We start from the raw sequence: 14899 nt of genomic DNA, 5'->3' as shown, positions 1-14899 counted from the left end.
GGGACTGTTCAGTCTGGAGAAAAGAAGGCTCCAAGGTGACCTAATTGTGGCCTTCCAGTATCTGAAGGGGGCCTACAAGAATGCTGGGAAGGGATCTCTTAGGAGATCAGGTAGTGATAGGACTAGGGGGAATGAAATGAAGCTGGAGGTGGGGAGATTCAAACTTGACGTGAGGAGGAAGTTCTTCACCATGAGAGTGGTGAAGCCCTGAAATGGGTTTTCAAGGGAGGTGGTTGAGGCCCCATCCCTGGAGGTGTTTAAGAGCAGGCTGGATGGGGCTCTGGCCAGCCTGACCTAGTGTGAGGTGTCCCTGCCCATGGCAGGGGGATTGGAACTTCATGATCCTTATGGTCCCTTCCAATCCTGACTGATTCTATGATTCTATGTGACCTGGAACACAGGAAGCTCCGCCTCAACATGAGGGAAAATTTCTTTACTGTAAGGGTGGCAGAGCACTGGAACAGGCTGTCTGGAGAGGTTGGGGAGTCTCCTCCTCTGGACACTTTTAAGACTCATCTGGATGCATTCCTATGTGACCTGCCCTACATGAATGTGCTTTGGCAGGGGGATTAGATTCAATGATCTCTGGAAGTCCCTTGCAACCGCTATCATTCTATGAGTCTATAAACATTTTTGGGGCTGAAAGAAAAAGAACAGGGAGATTTGAAACAGTGTGAGGAAAACTGCCATCTGCTGATATAAAGCTTATTGGATGAGCAGAATAGAGCATCGGCTCTAGAATGCTCTCAAAGGGAAAATTGTGAAAAACCTCCCTGGAAAAGTGATTAACAAAAGGGTTTTCCTCACATTCCTAAGATGTGCAGAGAGTGTACATTATTGCTTGCATAAATTCACACCAGAAAGCTTCAGCTTTAAAATCTAAAATGAACCACTAAAAATTAACAATGCAGATGATGAGTAATAAAGTAGCAGAAAGTGATGGGATGTGCACAGCATTGGATCAGCCCTATGCTTCTTCTCCACCGCAGGGGAACTATACTGCTGCTCATTAAATGCTCGCCCTGAAGTTTACAGAGTTTTGCTACTGTACAAAGTGTGATTTATTAAGCAATGTTCCCTCATGTCTAACTCGACACTGCTTAACTACTGCATCCTGTTTTATGGCTGCAGTTTGGGCCATCGAGACAGCCAAACTGGGAGGGCAACAATGAAAGCTTCAGACGTGCCCATGATAAACGGTGCAACCCCAGGTCTTCAGCAATGGGCTCCCATGGTAGTTGGGGAGTCTTGCTGCTAGCAGAATATAAATAATCAGTTAGAAACAATAGTGTATTAATGGAGTCAAAAAACCATGCCACAGTTCAAGCCACATTTATTTTACAACTCTGCAAGCAGGGTTTTGCGCTGTTTTTAATGCCTCGTTTTAGTGTAACACTGTGCATACTGTAGTCATGTAGTTCAACAGCAGCAAGGATTTCTTGGCTTTTTGTGGGTTTTTTTGCAGTCTTTTGCATCTTCTCTTTTTACTACAGATCATTCTATTCCTGGCATTGAGATATAAAGCAAGTGTAAAGCACATTTATGTCGGAACTCAAAACATAGGGAGATGCGCACAGGGTTTTTTATTGTAAGTTTTTAAAATATCCTTTAAGAAATTAAAGGAATAAAGGGGAGAAGAAAGGGTTGAGGGAAGGGAGGAGGGTGGGAGTGTGTAGCCCTCTCCCTGCCTCTGTCTGAGGTTTTGGAGGAATAGTAGATTTAAAGACCTACGAAAAAGCACTTCCTATAATGGGTAAGAGTTTGGTGAACACTGAATCCCTTTGACAGTATTACAGCCTAGGGGAAAACGAAAAAGAAGGACTCCTAAACCCCATAAAATCTGCATATTAAAGTGAAGGGACATGGCCATTGAAGAAGGGAAGTTGCCATAATGGGACAGTTTCCTTGACCAAATGGCTGTAAAATTGACAACAGCCTTAGTGGGAACCAAATGTCAAACATGCATTGACTCCAGCTGTCTTAAAAATATTTGCTCCCTGTCCACAACAGGGTGAAGATGATCTTTAGCTACATCAAGTCAGAAAGCAACAAGTTGTCTCAGGTGGAAAGAAACAGAACAAAACAAACAACAAAAACCAAAACAAAACACAAAGAACAACACCCAACAGAATTCAGCATTGCTCACAGTTCTACCAAAAGCAAAGATGCAATGTTGCACCTGCTCTGTACACCAGAGCTAATCACAGAAGAGACAAACTGCCTTATGCATTCATCAAGAAGCAAGAGCACAGATCTTACAGAGGTTGGTGGTGAACAGAACAGGGCTATGGGCCACTAGATGTGTCTTTTGTATTTTCATGGCTCTCCAGAAGAAAGCAAAGCAGTGTATTACATTTGCAGTTGATGCAGTTGACCCAATTACTATTGATTTCAAAGGGAAACTGAAGCTCTTCTATTCATTATAGATGAAGCCAATAGCATCAAACAACAGTGTGTTATCTTGATGGGTAAAAATTAACTATGTTGTCACAATGATACATGCTACAATAACTTCAATGAGCATAGCTTTCTGCTCTTGGTGACTGTACAAATAACACTGGTTTTAAAGCAATAATATTAAGTATCCCTGTGTTGTTCTAAATCACACTTACTTAAGAAGTCCTCGCCCAGAAGAATTGAGAAAGGAAGTCCCAAAAAGGAAAACCACATGAAAAATGAGCTCACCTGTGCCTCATTTTAAGAAAGACCGAAATGGAAGTTTTGATACTCTGTGTTATGCTCTGCTAGTCTTTCAGCACTCTCCTAGCACTGCTTACACAATGGTGGTGTTCTCCATTGGATGATGTCCTGAAGGGGCAGCCTCAAAACAAGCCCTCACCCAGATAATGGACTAAGCACATGTGAATGTGCAAACCTGGACATTTTCTAGGGTCCAGATGGTCCAGGTAAACATGTAGCACATGTAATTAACCTTGTAACACACCTGTGATTTGTGTATGCCCCAGCTATGTTTGGATATGCCCCCATTCTATAGGTTCAGCTATCTGGTTTCTCTATTGTATTATAGAGTGCTGCTTGCAGAAGTTCTCTTAGATAACAAGGAAGTTATACAAACGAAAGAGTTGTATGCTCTTATACATATAACAAGAGGTGTATGAGCATGCAATGGGCACAGCAAGCAGCAGCATCTATTGCAGATTTATGGATCTAGCTAAGAAAATGGAGAGGAAGGAAGTTGCAGAAGGGCAGAAGAAACCATGAAAGCCTGATGGAAATCACAGTGGAAGTCTCAGCTGCACAAGTGAGGCAAACATCCATCCTCAGGATAGAGGTCTATCATAAAGGCAGTTAGGAGATTTCTGTCATGAGTGGAGATCATGCTGATAGACTTCATGTGAATGGGAAGGTGGAAGACCTTGTGACTCCCTTGTGGAGAGGGCAGGGGAAGACAATTCTTAATAATGTGCATAAAAAAAGAAAGACTGGAGAAAGCAATGCTGTGTGGCAGCAGGACAAAATTAAGAGTATTTGAATGAACCACACAAACACAAGACGACTTAGAAGGCTTTACAGCACATACCTTCAAGGTGAAGCCACATCAACCGTCCTTTAACTGAGGTGATAGAAGCAACACATATCTCTGCAGGGTTCCTGGGGTTCACTGCCTCCAGCTTCATGTTCTTAGTAAAGCCACGGCTGAAGGATGTCTGAAAGAGTCAAGGACCAGCACTGAAAGAAGGCACTACAGCACTGCATGACTTCAATTAGGCTGTCCCCTGGGAAGTACAAATTCAGCATGGTTTGATTCTCACTGAAGTGAAAGATGCACTGAAGAACACAAATCCAGATTCAAAATGGAGCTGCCCTAGACACTCATGTGAAAAAAAAAAAAAGCAATCATGGTAACAAGTCAAGAATCAATGTACTTAATTTTTCACTCCACTTCCTAACTCTCAGAGACTGATAAGAATTTGCTCCAGATCAGCTCCATGTATATCTGAATGTTTACCAGTGATGCATTTTTTGGTCACAGCTGGTTATGAGATACCACATGTAGGGCTCCCAGATCTGCTGTGCTTGCTAGGAGAAACCTTGGAAAGCAAACCATCATCTGTCTTCCCTGAGACCAGAGACCACCTTGCTACAGCCTCCTTTTGGGTAGTTGTAGAGAGTGAGAAAGTCTTCCCTTTATGCTGTTTCATGTCTCACCTGCTATGTCAGCTAGTGACAATTAGGATAGATAATAAATATCATTGACTCAAAATCACATCAGCATCTCATCCAGCAACTGAATGTTAGAATCAAATTCAACCTTTCTGGTCTTTGCATAGCACCTACCATCACTGTTTCTGGGAGCTCTCTGTGGGAGTAAAAACTTCTAGATTTGGTCTTTTTTTTTATTGTTGTTGGTTTTTCTTCTTCCTTTTTTATTAAGTGCTCTTCCAAGGCATTCTGCAAGTCTTAAATATTACTTGCCTCATTGCAAGCCTTGCTCAAGACATGGATCAGCCTTACACTGTAAAAGCTGCCAGGACTGCAGAAAAGAGGGTGAGTTTGTTTAAATGCCTTTTATGTTGCCTAACAAGGAAACATCATTTATCATCACACCAGTTCCTTTCATTGCAGTTCGGTGCTGGAGGCTAATTTATACAGAATCAATGGCAAAACAGTTAGCTGGGAGTTTATTTTACTAAGCATTTGGTCATGTCAATCCATTTCATAACTGCCTCTCCTTGTTAAATATCCCCCCTGAGGAAAGAGTTACAGCACATCCAGTTTCAGCACCACGTCTGGCTGCACTAGGTGGAAGATGTGCTGGCAGTAAAGCTTCTATCAAAAAGCTGCTCACAACCATGAAACAAATGGACTCACTTGCCAGGGAGGCTGCACAAGTAACAACAGCAAGATTATATCTCTCTGCAGAGAGCTGTGTTATCAAGAGTAGAAGAGTAACAGACACATGTTCATCTGATTAATTTTTCCTTTACCAAAAAAACCCCAAACAAACAAACAAAAAAAACCACACCAAAAAAAGGAAAAAAAAGGACAAAAGGGCTTAAGGCTTGATTTACTCTTTGGAGGATACTACACAGAGACTATTCTCAAGTCTGCCAGTGTGGAGAAATCCAAACTCTGCTTTGAATCTCTGAGTAGACTCTGTAGATAATACAGGTTTTCTTGTATTCATCAACAGAAAGGGCTCGTCATCAAAGGTCTGTTCCAAGCCAGGATGCCTTTGGGACACCAGAGATGAAGAATTTCATGCAAAAGCACAGTTGGTATCTTGTGAGATAGTTACTATTTTGCTTTCCATAAACACCTTGTCCCCTAGTCTATTGATTTGAGTCCAGTGAAAGGCTCTGTAACTCACAGAGGAACTCTCGTGTCCACCATTCACAACACACTTCACTTTGCAAACCCTTCTGTGCTCATTTAGGCATGACCACATTCTCAATTATGGATAGGAGCACGAAGTCTTCTTCAGATTACTGGAAAAGGCAAAAGGCCACATCCACCTTTCACCAAGTGATGGATGTCTGGGATGAGGCCACACTAGACTGTTATTGCCAGAAAACAACCTATAAAACACTGTTTCCAACGCTCTGAATCAGCATGGCCTCCACCTTAATGATGTGCTGCTCACTCTCACATCGCTGTTGCTGTATCAAGAATTTACATACACTGTCCGAAAGACTAGAGCATCATTTTTGTCACAATCTGAGCTCAGCAGTTTCAACCTCAGCTTTTAAACACATTTGGTTTGGTAAATGTATCCCCCTGGAAACCAGAGAAAACACCCAAAATGTGAAAAGAACCAGATGATACTGTGCAATTTTTTAATCTAGGTTATTTTTAATACCATTTGAATGACTTCCAATGGTCAGATGAGATCTTTCTTATGCTAGGTGCTGTACAAAATCAGAGAGGATATGAAGAGCAGGAAATCTAACTGAATTGGACAAAAGTAAGGTAACACCTTTTCGGCTTTTAGGGATGGAGACCTGACACTTCTCCAGCTTGCTTTCTAAAACAGACTCATGGTGATCTGAGAGCATCTCCCAAAGCCTTGCTGCAGCTTTTCTGTGCAAGCTATTTTGTTTCACATGGATTCACAGGAGTGATGCAAAGGCAAAAAGAGAACTTACGCTTCTAAAGCACATGTGAGGCGCTGCTTCTGCTCCACACTGCTTCTGGTAGTCTGCCCAGTCAAAGTCCTGGCCAGAGTAACCTGCAGGATGACAAAACAGAAAGTGCCATCAGCCACCATGTCATATCAGAAAAAGTATGAAACGGGCTCCAAGAGGAGTGTTCCATCCCTCCTCAGTGAATCATAACAAACCCCCTCGGGTGGCTCAGTTGGTAGTACATCAGACCCTGAATGGGAAGGTCGTGAGTTCAAGCCTGCAATGGGCAGTAGTGTCCTCCATACTCTAGTCATGAGGGCTGTGGTGACAGGTTGGACTTGATGATCTTTGAGGTCCCTTCCAACCTTAGGAATACTGAATACACTATCAGTAGGCAAGATCTCATGATGCCTGTTAATATGAGAGCCAATGTCAATGCTTCTCCAGCTCCCAGTCACACAACTTCTGCATTTCCCTTTGAAAATTCTAGGTCTTCAATGGTAAGAATAAAACATTTATTTCCCCTTCCCTGTGAGCATATCACAGGCTTTAATAAACATGTGACTACCAAGTAGTGCTAGTGTCTCCAGTTTCCAGATGAGGTTAGTCATGGATTTCTTTCTCCTTCCTTCAGCTGTCTAAAACATGGGGTTATGAAGCTGGACATCAAGGGTTCTTCTCTTTTCAAAGTATGAGATAAACCTTTCCTCTCTCTTCATTGATATGGGTGCATGCCTCCATGACTGACTTTCCAGCAGCTCAGCATATATGAGCTTAATCCCATCATAGTAAGTATGAGTCTAATCTCAGTCACTAAATCACCCTTCACGTCTGCCTCTAGGGAAAATAAAGGAAGCAACATTGATTCATATGAGCATCTCTCAAACAGACAAACTGGTCTCTATTCATCCATTCTTCTTACTTAGCTGTTTAGGCAATAAACTCCTGGGACAGAGGTAGAACAGGGGGAGGGAGGGGTATTTGCTTTTTGGGTTGTTTTTCTCTTTTATTTGCCTCTTAGTCTGTATTTTTACAGTGCTTGAAACCCTAATCCTGACCAGAGTCCTGTGACAACACTGTCAATGCTCAGATAACATTATTGCAGAACTATTTTTATTGGAAAGTATCAGGAGTCACCTAAGTCCAATTTCTCCTTTCAGTCTCTCTGTCTGGCATCTCAGCCTGGCCTGACTTCACAGAACATCCTTAAATGCCTTTTTCATTGATAGTCAAAAAGGGCCATTCAAGATCAAATGGGAATGAATAATTTATGACAATAAAAATTGTTACTTTTTTGGTTTTTTGCAGGCAAGAAAGGAGAAGAATGCTGAGTGAAGCCACCCATCATACAACCAGATCCAAAAAAGGAAGTAAAATTTTTGAAAGCAGAGTCCCAAGAATCCTGCTCAGATGCAAGTTTTTGGGATAAGACGAATTTCTAATCCTAACAATTGCATACACAACAAATAAATTAATGAGATAAAGTCTTGAGCTAAGATGCCTTTCTCTGTGGGGCATGAAAGTATAATAATAATTGGGAGCCTAGAAATAAACATACAGAGGGAAGGGAGCAAGCACAATTACTTACAGAGAGTGGTCATTTTTCATACTCAAAAAAATATCCTTGTGCAGTTTTTTAGCAATCTATTCACACAACAGCATTTTCTTCCCACTTCTCCATTTTCTTTTTTCCTCTCCAATTATTTGTTTGCCAGATACTTTTCTGCTTCATTTTATGAAGCAGAAAACAGGAGGAGAACTGTACATCACTCTGTGTCAGAAACAGATTAATCTGATCGCTTAGAGATGTTTGCAGTGGAGATTTCTTGAGCTGTGCACCTCACCCTGGGCTCCCTAAAGAACCATCAGGGAACAGGCAGATCTACAGGTGATCTATCTGTCCTCCTGTACAAGGAGCAGAATTGCCCTGTAAAGACCCTCTCACACTCCCATTGACTGCAGAAGCAGCTAAGGTGATGGGCTCATGTTTGTCTGCATTAAATCACTTGGGGTCCACCCCAGCTGCCACAACTCATTGTCTTCAGGGACCTAAAAGTCTGCCCACACCCTGCACATTCTCTCATTTCAATCTTAATTGCAAGCTATGCAAAACCTATGCAAAACCTTGCCAGAGTAGATGGAAAAGGCACATTGAAAGAGTTTCACAGAGGCATAAAATCTTGATTGTATTGTCACTGCAAAACCACCTGTTAGCTTGGCCCTGCACCATGGAAATTGCTGGAAGATCATTTGCTGTAGACTTCAGTAGAAATGAAACCTGAGAGGGCAATTAGACAATTTGCCATAATTCACTTCAGCAGACCAACAAGGATGGCTTCAAGAGAAGCATACTCAGAAACTGGATTTAAACAAGCCTGGACCTGTATATGGCATTTTCATAGAGCATCATTATAGAAACTAACTTCCTTAGCACATGAGGAAGTGCCATGTACCCAGCACCTCCACTGTCATGTGCCCTTCACACACAGATCAAGCAATAATGTTCAAAGCCTTGTTTATGTGATTCAACTGCTGCTCTCCAAACTGTACTGTGTTTGCTACTTCAGCTCTCAGCATGGAAGAGCCCAGCAGTCTAACCAGAAGCAAATACTATAACAATACAAATGTACTGGAGCATTTGGGAGTGGCATTTCCTTAGTAAGCCTTACAACCAAGAGCCCTACTGAAAAGTCTTTTTTCCCCCCTCTTAATAGTTCATAAAATGGAACAATGGTTGCTACTCTAAAGGGAAGTGGTCTATAAATCCAGCTCTAATAAATATAAACAGTGCTTGTTCAGTATTTAGACAACAGCAGTAAATGGGTATTCATTTTTGGCACTGTACAAGAAAATACTGCTTTCTATTTCTCATAGCAAATGTTTGTACCTCCTGTTCATGGCTCATCTAGTGTATGTTTGTCTTCAACAAAGGTCTGACAGGCAAAAAAAAAAGGCAAGAGAATGGGTACTAGGCAAATAAAGTACTCTGAACTCAAACACCCCAACCAGACACACTGTTCTGATGAAATAAAATCAGTTAATTTTAAAATCAGAAAGTCTCCTTGTCAACCCTCAATGAACCAAAAAATCCAAGCCCAGGACACAGCAAAGAAATCCTCTTTACAAAAAAAAAAAAAAAAAAAAGGACTTCTAGTGTAATCTTCCACACCATGGGAACTTCTTGACAGTCAACTAGGAAAGTCATTAAATATTGCCAGAGTATTCTCTATTAAAGGTGACGTTGATTGGGAATGAACGAGCACTGGGGAAGCAGGAGGCTGGTCAAATCTGGCACAAGAAAGGGCATTTTTGGACATCCCAAGGCAGGTAGAGCTGTCTAGTCATTTGGGTGGAAATGGTAACACTTCCTCCTCCTTCTGCAGACCTGCTCACTAGCAGCTAGCTCATATGGTTTAGTTGATTAGATGGTGTTGGATGATGGGTTGGACATGATGATCTCGAAGGTCTCTTCCAACCTGGTTTATTCCATTCTATTTCTTTTCTATTCCTCCCTTCACAGTGTTGTCACCTTCTCATATCAATCCTGGCTATTTCTCTATCCAAAGCTGATATTATCCTGCTCAGAGAAGACCAGTTCCCTCAGTAGGGATTTGGATTCCTTTCACTTTCCTTCTGATGTCTTTTTTTGGTGGTCTGTTGAGCTTTTGTTAATTTTTTAATGAAATCGTTCCAATGTCTGATTACATTTTAGTTAAGTCAAAGAATGTGCCAATGGGAGCTGGTTTTGAGACCAAAAGTGATAAGATGCAGTTTGGGTAGGAAGCCCTCACACATAATCTAAGAAACACAGCAATATACAGCATGCATCTATCTGCCACCTGCTTTAAGCCTGTTTAATAGCTTCCCTCTACAATTTCATATTTTTTGAACAGAAAGCAAACCAGAGGAATAAGGGAAGACTTTCTCAGGTGGACCCTACTCATCAGATATCACACAATATACTCACCTGCCCCTCAGACTTTACCAGCCATATGACACTTCTAAAAATTCTGGCATCTGAAAGGTTGTTTCCGTGAACTTGACCCAAAAAACACCATCTCAGACCAGCTTTGTACCAGCACGGACTGGAAATTATTAAGTCATGACCTTGCAAAGAGAAATGTTTGGTCTGAGGGCTGCTTTAGTTAATTAGCTGGTCTGGGAGGATGCAGCATGCGAACTTGAGATTAAAAAAACCCCAAACCATTCCATGTGCTTCCATTTTCAGCAACTTTGCTAGCCAATACCAGTGAGCACTTACACAGGCATTATCATTATACCTGAATTTAAGCAGGAGGGAGCTTAAAGCCTCTAGACAGCATGCTAATTTCAGTAAGAGCACAGGGTAATCATGGATGCACCATATGCAGCTGCACGCACAGAACTCCAGGATTCTCGGGGGGGGATTTCAGATTGCATGTGATGAAGAGACACTTTGGACACACAAAAGAGGACTCAGAATCTGGTAGGAAATAACCCTTCACTTCACTGGATTGGGCAGCAGTATTTTTTTTCCAAAACTGAAACAAACCTGCATGTACAAAATGTAATGGGATTTTTTTCTTCTTTTTTGAGTCACTCGATTTTCTCCCAAGCGGTAAACATCCCAGCCAGCTTCAAAAATCTAAAATTTCAAAGAACCAACACATTTTGCAAGCAAAGAAATATTGCTAGGGCACTGCAGGTGGTTGTCTGGAATTGCAAGTAATTAACTGCACTGCTACAAAGTTGGGAAATAGCTCAGTTGGAGGCTGTTTCTCCTGGCTCTGACCTGAACGCTGCTCGCAGTTTGCCCTCGCCTGGGAATTTTTGAGACAGGGGAGGAAATGCCTACATGCTCCTGGGCAGTCAGCTGCAAGTTTAGTTTAGACATTTAGATTTAAGAGCTTTGCTTGGTCTCAGTGCTGTACCTCGATGCTATAGGGAGATGCCTGGTTTGCCTCTAGTGTGGTATGAAATTAATGCAGCTTTTGCTTTCAACATGCACAAAGCATCACCAAGATACATTTCACAGGAATTCAGTAGGCTTTGGTGCAGCCTGCTCCAGACTGCAAAGTACACAGACATCAATCCACCAACAAGACACGTTTGCAGAGATTCTAGGACCCAGAACAGCCTCAGTGACTCAAGAGAGCTACTCTGGCTTGAAGATGCTTAGGGTGATGCCCTTCAGTGAACAGTATCATGGTTTTAAAAAGCAATAATAACAAGTAAACTTCCCTCAGAGGAAACCTGCAAATCAATGAGAAGGAATACAAACCCTTGGGAGGTGTGAGATTGACTCCGTTTTTAAGGCACCACTGTATTGGCAAGATCCCTAAGGAATCTGCATGGCACAGCATAGATATTTTGCTGGGTTCAGGTCTCAAGTCATCAATGGTCACTTGTAGATAATGATTGTTAAAAACCTAAGGGGTGAAAAAGAAAATAACAAAATCAGAAGTTAAATTTGCTGCAACATTAGGAAAGCTGAAACAGTCAGGCTTTGGAATCACACTGCACCTGAAAATAACCTGGGTTTCATCTAACACTTTTCATCAAAGCATTTCCACCAAAGAGATCAAATCCTGGGTTTCAGAGATGGGTAAGCTGAAGAAACTGAGTGCTGGGGGTTGGGGTCACTCAGTGTGCTCATAGCTGAGCAGAGACTAGAGGACATCCTGAAGACCCCACAGCCTTCCTCTCTCTTGCCTTTGGGAGTGTGGATTAAATATCCAGCTACCACCTCCACCCAGCTGGTTTATTTCAAAAGGCTTCCCAGATGTGCAGAGAAAGTGCATATGCATGGAGGAGAGACAGAGGCTAAAGAGGGATTTTTTAATTTATTTATTTTTTGCATGGTAGTTGTAGATGGGCATGTTCATCCCTACTGCACCTATGTGCCTATAGCCAGCTGGTAATGCTTGGGGGAAAGAAACAATTCATTCATTAGGAACGTCCATGAATTTTAAACATATTTCTTAATGTGGTCTCCAGCCAATTAAGTCCCACTCGTGGGTTTTCCTACATGAGGTTCGTAACCAGGCTCTTATCTGTCCTTTCTGGGAGCTCACCTTGGTCACTGATGCAGGACAAATATGAAATGGCTCCCTCATATTCACTGCCTCCAGCTTCATGCCCACAGTGAAGAAGTGGTTTCGTAAATCAGCATGGTCCTGAAGGAAGAGATGGGGAAGAGGAGCACATGGTATGACCATGCTGTCCACCAAGCAGGGGTCCATATGTTTGAAAGTCTATTTGAAATGTATTATGTGAATTTTGTCACTTAGCTAATTACTAGATTGACTCCCAGCTCCTACTGGGCACTCCCAGTCCTGTTATTTTCATGCCAACCCCATGACAGAAAGAGGGGACAGCCTCATTCCTAGAGGACAGATCTGCAGGACTGAACCCATAATATCTAAAGCACAATGTACACTCACCTCAGCAGCAGCATCTAGCTTGAGTTTGGTCATCAAGCAGGTCATGCTTACCAAAATGAGGACCCCTCTAAGAAATGTCTACTTGAAAATATCCCCTGGGCAGAACCTCTTCACCTCTGACAGCCCCTACCATCTGAGAACTAAAGGTTCAGAGGTGTCAGGACCCAATCTGACATTCCCCAGAGGCACAACATGCATGCAAAAAGCTTAGCATGATTAAATAAAGCTTAGATTTAACCCTGATGGATATTCAGTTCCTGCAAGGCACCAAAATCATGTGCTGCAAGATGGAAAGGTCTTTTCTCCAGCCAGGAGACTAAAGGTGGACTGGGGCCAAGAGGATCAACTTGGACCCAAAATTTGGGCAACAAGAGAAAGTGTTCATGGGAAAACACACTACTGTGTTCAAGTAAATGCCCATTGCAACACTTTCAGCAAGGATCAAACCTGGTTGCATCCAGAGGGTTGCACATAAAAGCTTCAGGGATGGCAGTAATACACAGTCCCAAAACTCAGAAGCAGCCCAGGTTCAATTCAGCAGTTCAGTGTTTAACATTTATCAAAGTCCTTCTACTAGGCATACCAGTTGACATCCTAATGGCAGGGTAATAATGATATTTTATGCTTATTAAATAAAAATGTCCTTCTGTATTTCCAAACCATCTGGGCATTAGCCAACAGGAGCATAGAAAGAGCTGATGTTATATTTAACACACACATACAGACAACTCCAAACTATGTGCACAAAGCCTGCTATCTGGTAAGTGGTTAGCAATGTCATTCCCATCTGCATTCATTGCTACACCTTGTACTCCTGTTCTAAAATGATTTTCTATTGATCCGAAGTTGCATGTCACTGTGCTTTCTGTTCCCACAAACTGTCTTCACTTGTAGACTTAACAACTTCTATTTTGGGATCGTACATTCCTGGTGCCATTAGAGATAAGGATTTTTACAAGCTTCAACTACAGTTAAATGAATTGTTGTTTTCATCTTAGCAGCTTGCAATGTTAAGGAGCTTTTTTCCGTGAGAACAAACAAGCAGTTGGAAAAAATCATCATAGATTTAGTCTCACAGCAGAAGTACATACTGATGGGGAAACTGAGGAAGATTTACCAATAATGACCCAGAGCAAAGGAACTAAAACCTGAGGAAGGAGGAGACATTCAGGAGTTCTAGGGTGCAGCATAAATATCAGCCATATTTAGAGTATTATGAAATGGTTTGGGTTGGAACAGACCATAAAAGGTCATCATCCAACACGGTCTTGAATGTTTCCAGGGATGGGGCATCCACCAGCTCCCTGGGCAACCTGAGCTTCAATGTAAAAGATTTCTTCCTTACATCTGGTCTGAATCTCCCCTCTTTCTGTTTAAAACCATCACCCCTTCTCCTGTCCCGAGAGGCCTTGCTAAAAATGCTGTCCCCATTTGTCCTATAGGTCCCTTTAAGTACTGAAAGATTGCAGTAAGGTCTCCCTGGAATCTTATCTTCTCTCCTCTAGGCTGAGCAACCTCAATTCTCAGTCTTTCTTCACAGATGTTCCACCTCTTTGATAATTTTTTGGCCTCCTGTAGATCTGTTTCCACAGGTCTATGCCTTTCTTGTGCTAAGAATCCTAGAGATGGACACATTTCTCCAGGTGAGGTCTCACCAGAGCTGAAGAGAGTGACAGAATCTTCACCCTTGACCTGCTGGCCACGTTACCCTTGGTGGAGTCCTTCCTTTTGCACTTGCTGGCAGTCACTTCTATATCATTAAAGCCCCCAAGTCACAACAGACTCATTTCTAGCAACTTTGCATAGCCAGTGTTTCACTGAATAAAAGCCTGAACCAGGCTGTTTCACTGGATAAAAGCCTGAAGAGGATCTGATTCTTTGTACAGAGTCGTTGCAAGGTACCATGGATGGATCAGATGAACAGCTTTTCATAACTGCTTCAGCTGGGATAAGACAATGGCTGCAAAAATCAGACCTCACCAGCACTAAACTTCCAACCTCCAATGACAAAAAAAAGCATCTGGACTGGAGGGCTGATGCCTCCTGCATGAGGCATCAGAATCTCTTATTCCTTAGGGTGAGCTTGTAAAGAGAAGGCAACTTCACAAAATGTTCATCTGGAAGCAAGCTTACATTGCAGCATCTTCCCATCAAAAGTTCCATGCTGCAATGCATGCTCATAGCCAGTTTCAATATGTAATAAGCCAAGATACAAAGTACTTAATCATGTTTATCTTTAAACACGCATGTAATTTCATCAACTTAGGTGATATGTTGATTGGGACCAAAATATATTAAGGCCAAACCATACTGCTTCTCATTTTCATTTAAATCATGTTCTTCAGTTCAAATCTTCTGTGTTTTGGCCCTTTTCAAAAGGCAAAAATAATC

General features: G+C 42.0%; 1 protein-coding gene across 3 annotated transcripts in view; it reads right to left on the bottom strand.

Moving 5' to 3' along the window:
- Positions 1-14899, bottom strand: part of SFMBT2 (Scm like with four mbt domains 2) — a 128033-nt gene that overhangs the window by 35787 nt on the left and 77347 nt on the right. For 2 of the 3 annotated variants that reach the window (XM_068168823.1, XM_068168831.1), the window contains exons 8-11: positions 12140-12241; positions 11347-11494; positions 6108-6190; positions 3542-3668 (exon numbers count right to left, since the gene is read on the bottom strand). In XM_068168823.1, coding sequence (XP_068024924.1) covers positions 3542-3668; positions 6108-6190; positions 11347-11494; positions 12140-12241 — 460 coding nt within the window. The remainder of the gene's footprint in view (positions 1-3541; positions 3669-6107; positions 6191-11346; positions 11495-12139; positions 12242-14899) is intronic. The other variant, XM_068168838.1, reaches the window with a different exon arrangement.

Source organism: Melanerpes formicivorus, unplaced genomic scaffold (genome assembly GCF_026170545.1).
Source record: "Melanerpes formicivorus ecotype bairdi unplaced genomic scaffold, bMelFor1.0.p_v2 SCAF_3, whole genome shotgun sequence".
NCBI classification, from domain to species: Eukaryota; Metazoa; Chordata; class Aves; order Piciformes; family Picidae; genus Melanerpes; species Melanerpes formicivorus.
Note: the sequence above shows the minus strand (reverse complement) of the source record. Positions and strands in the feature narration are given on the sequence as shown.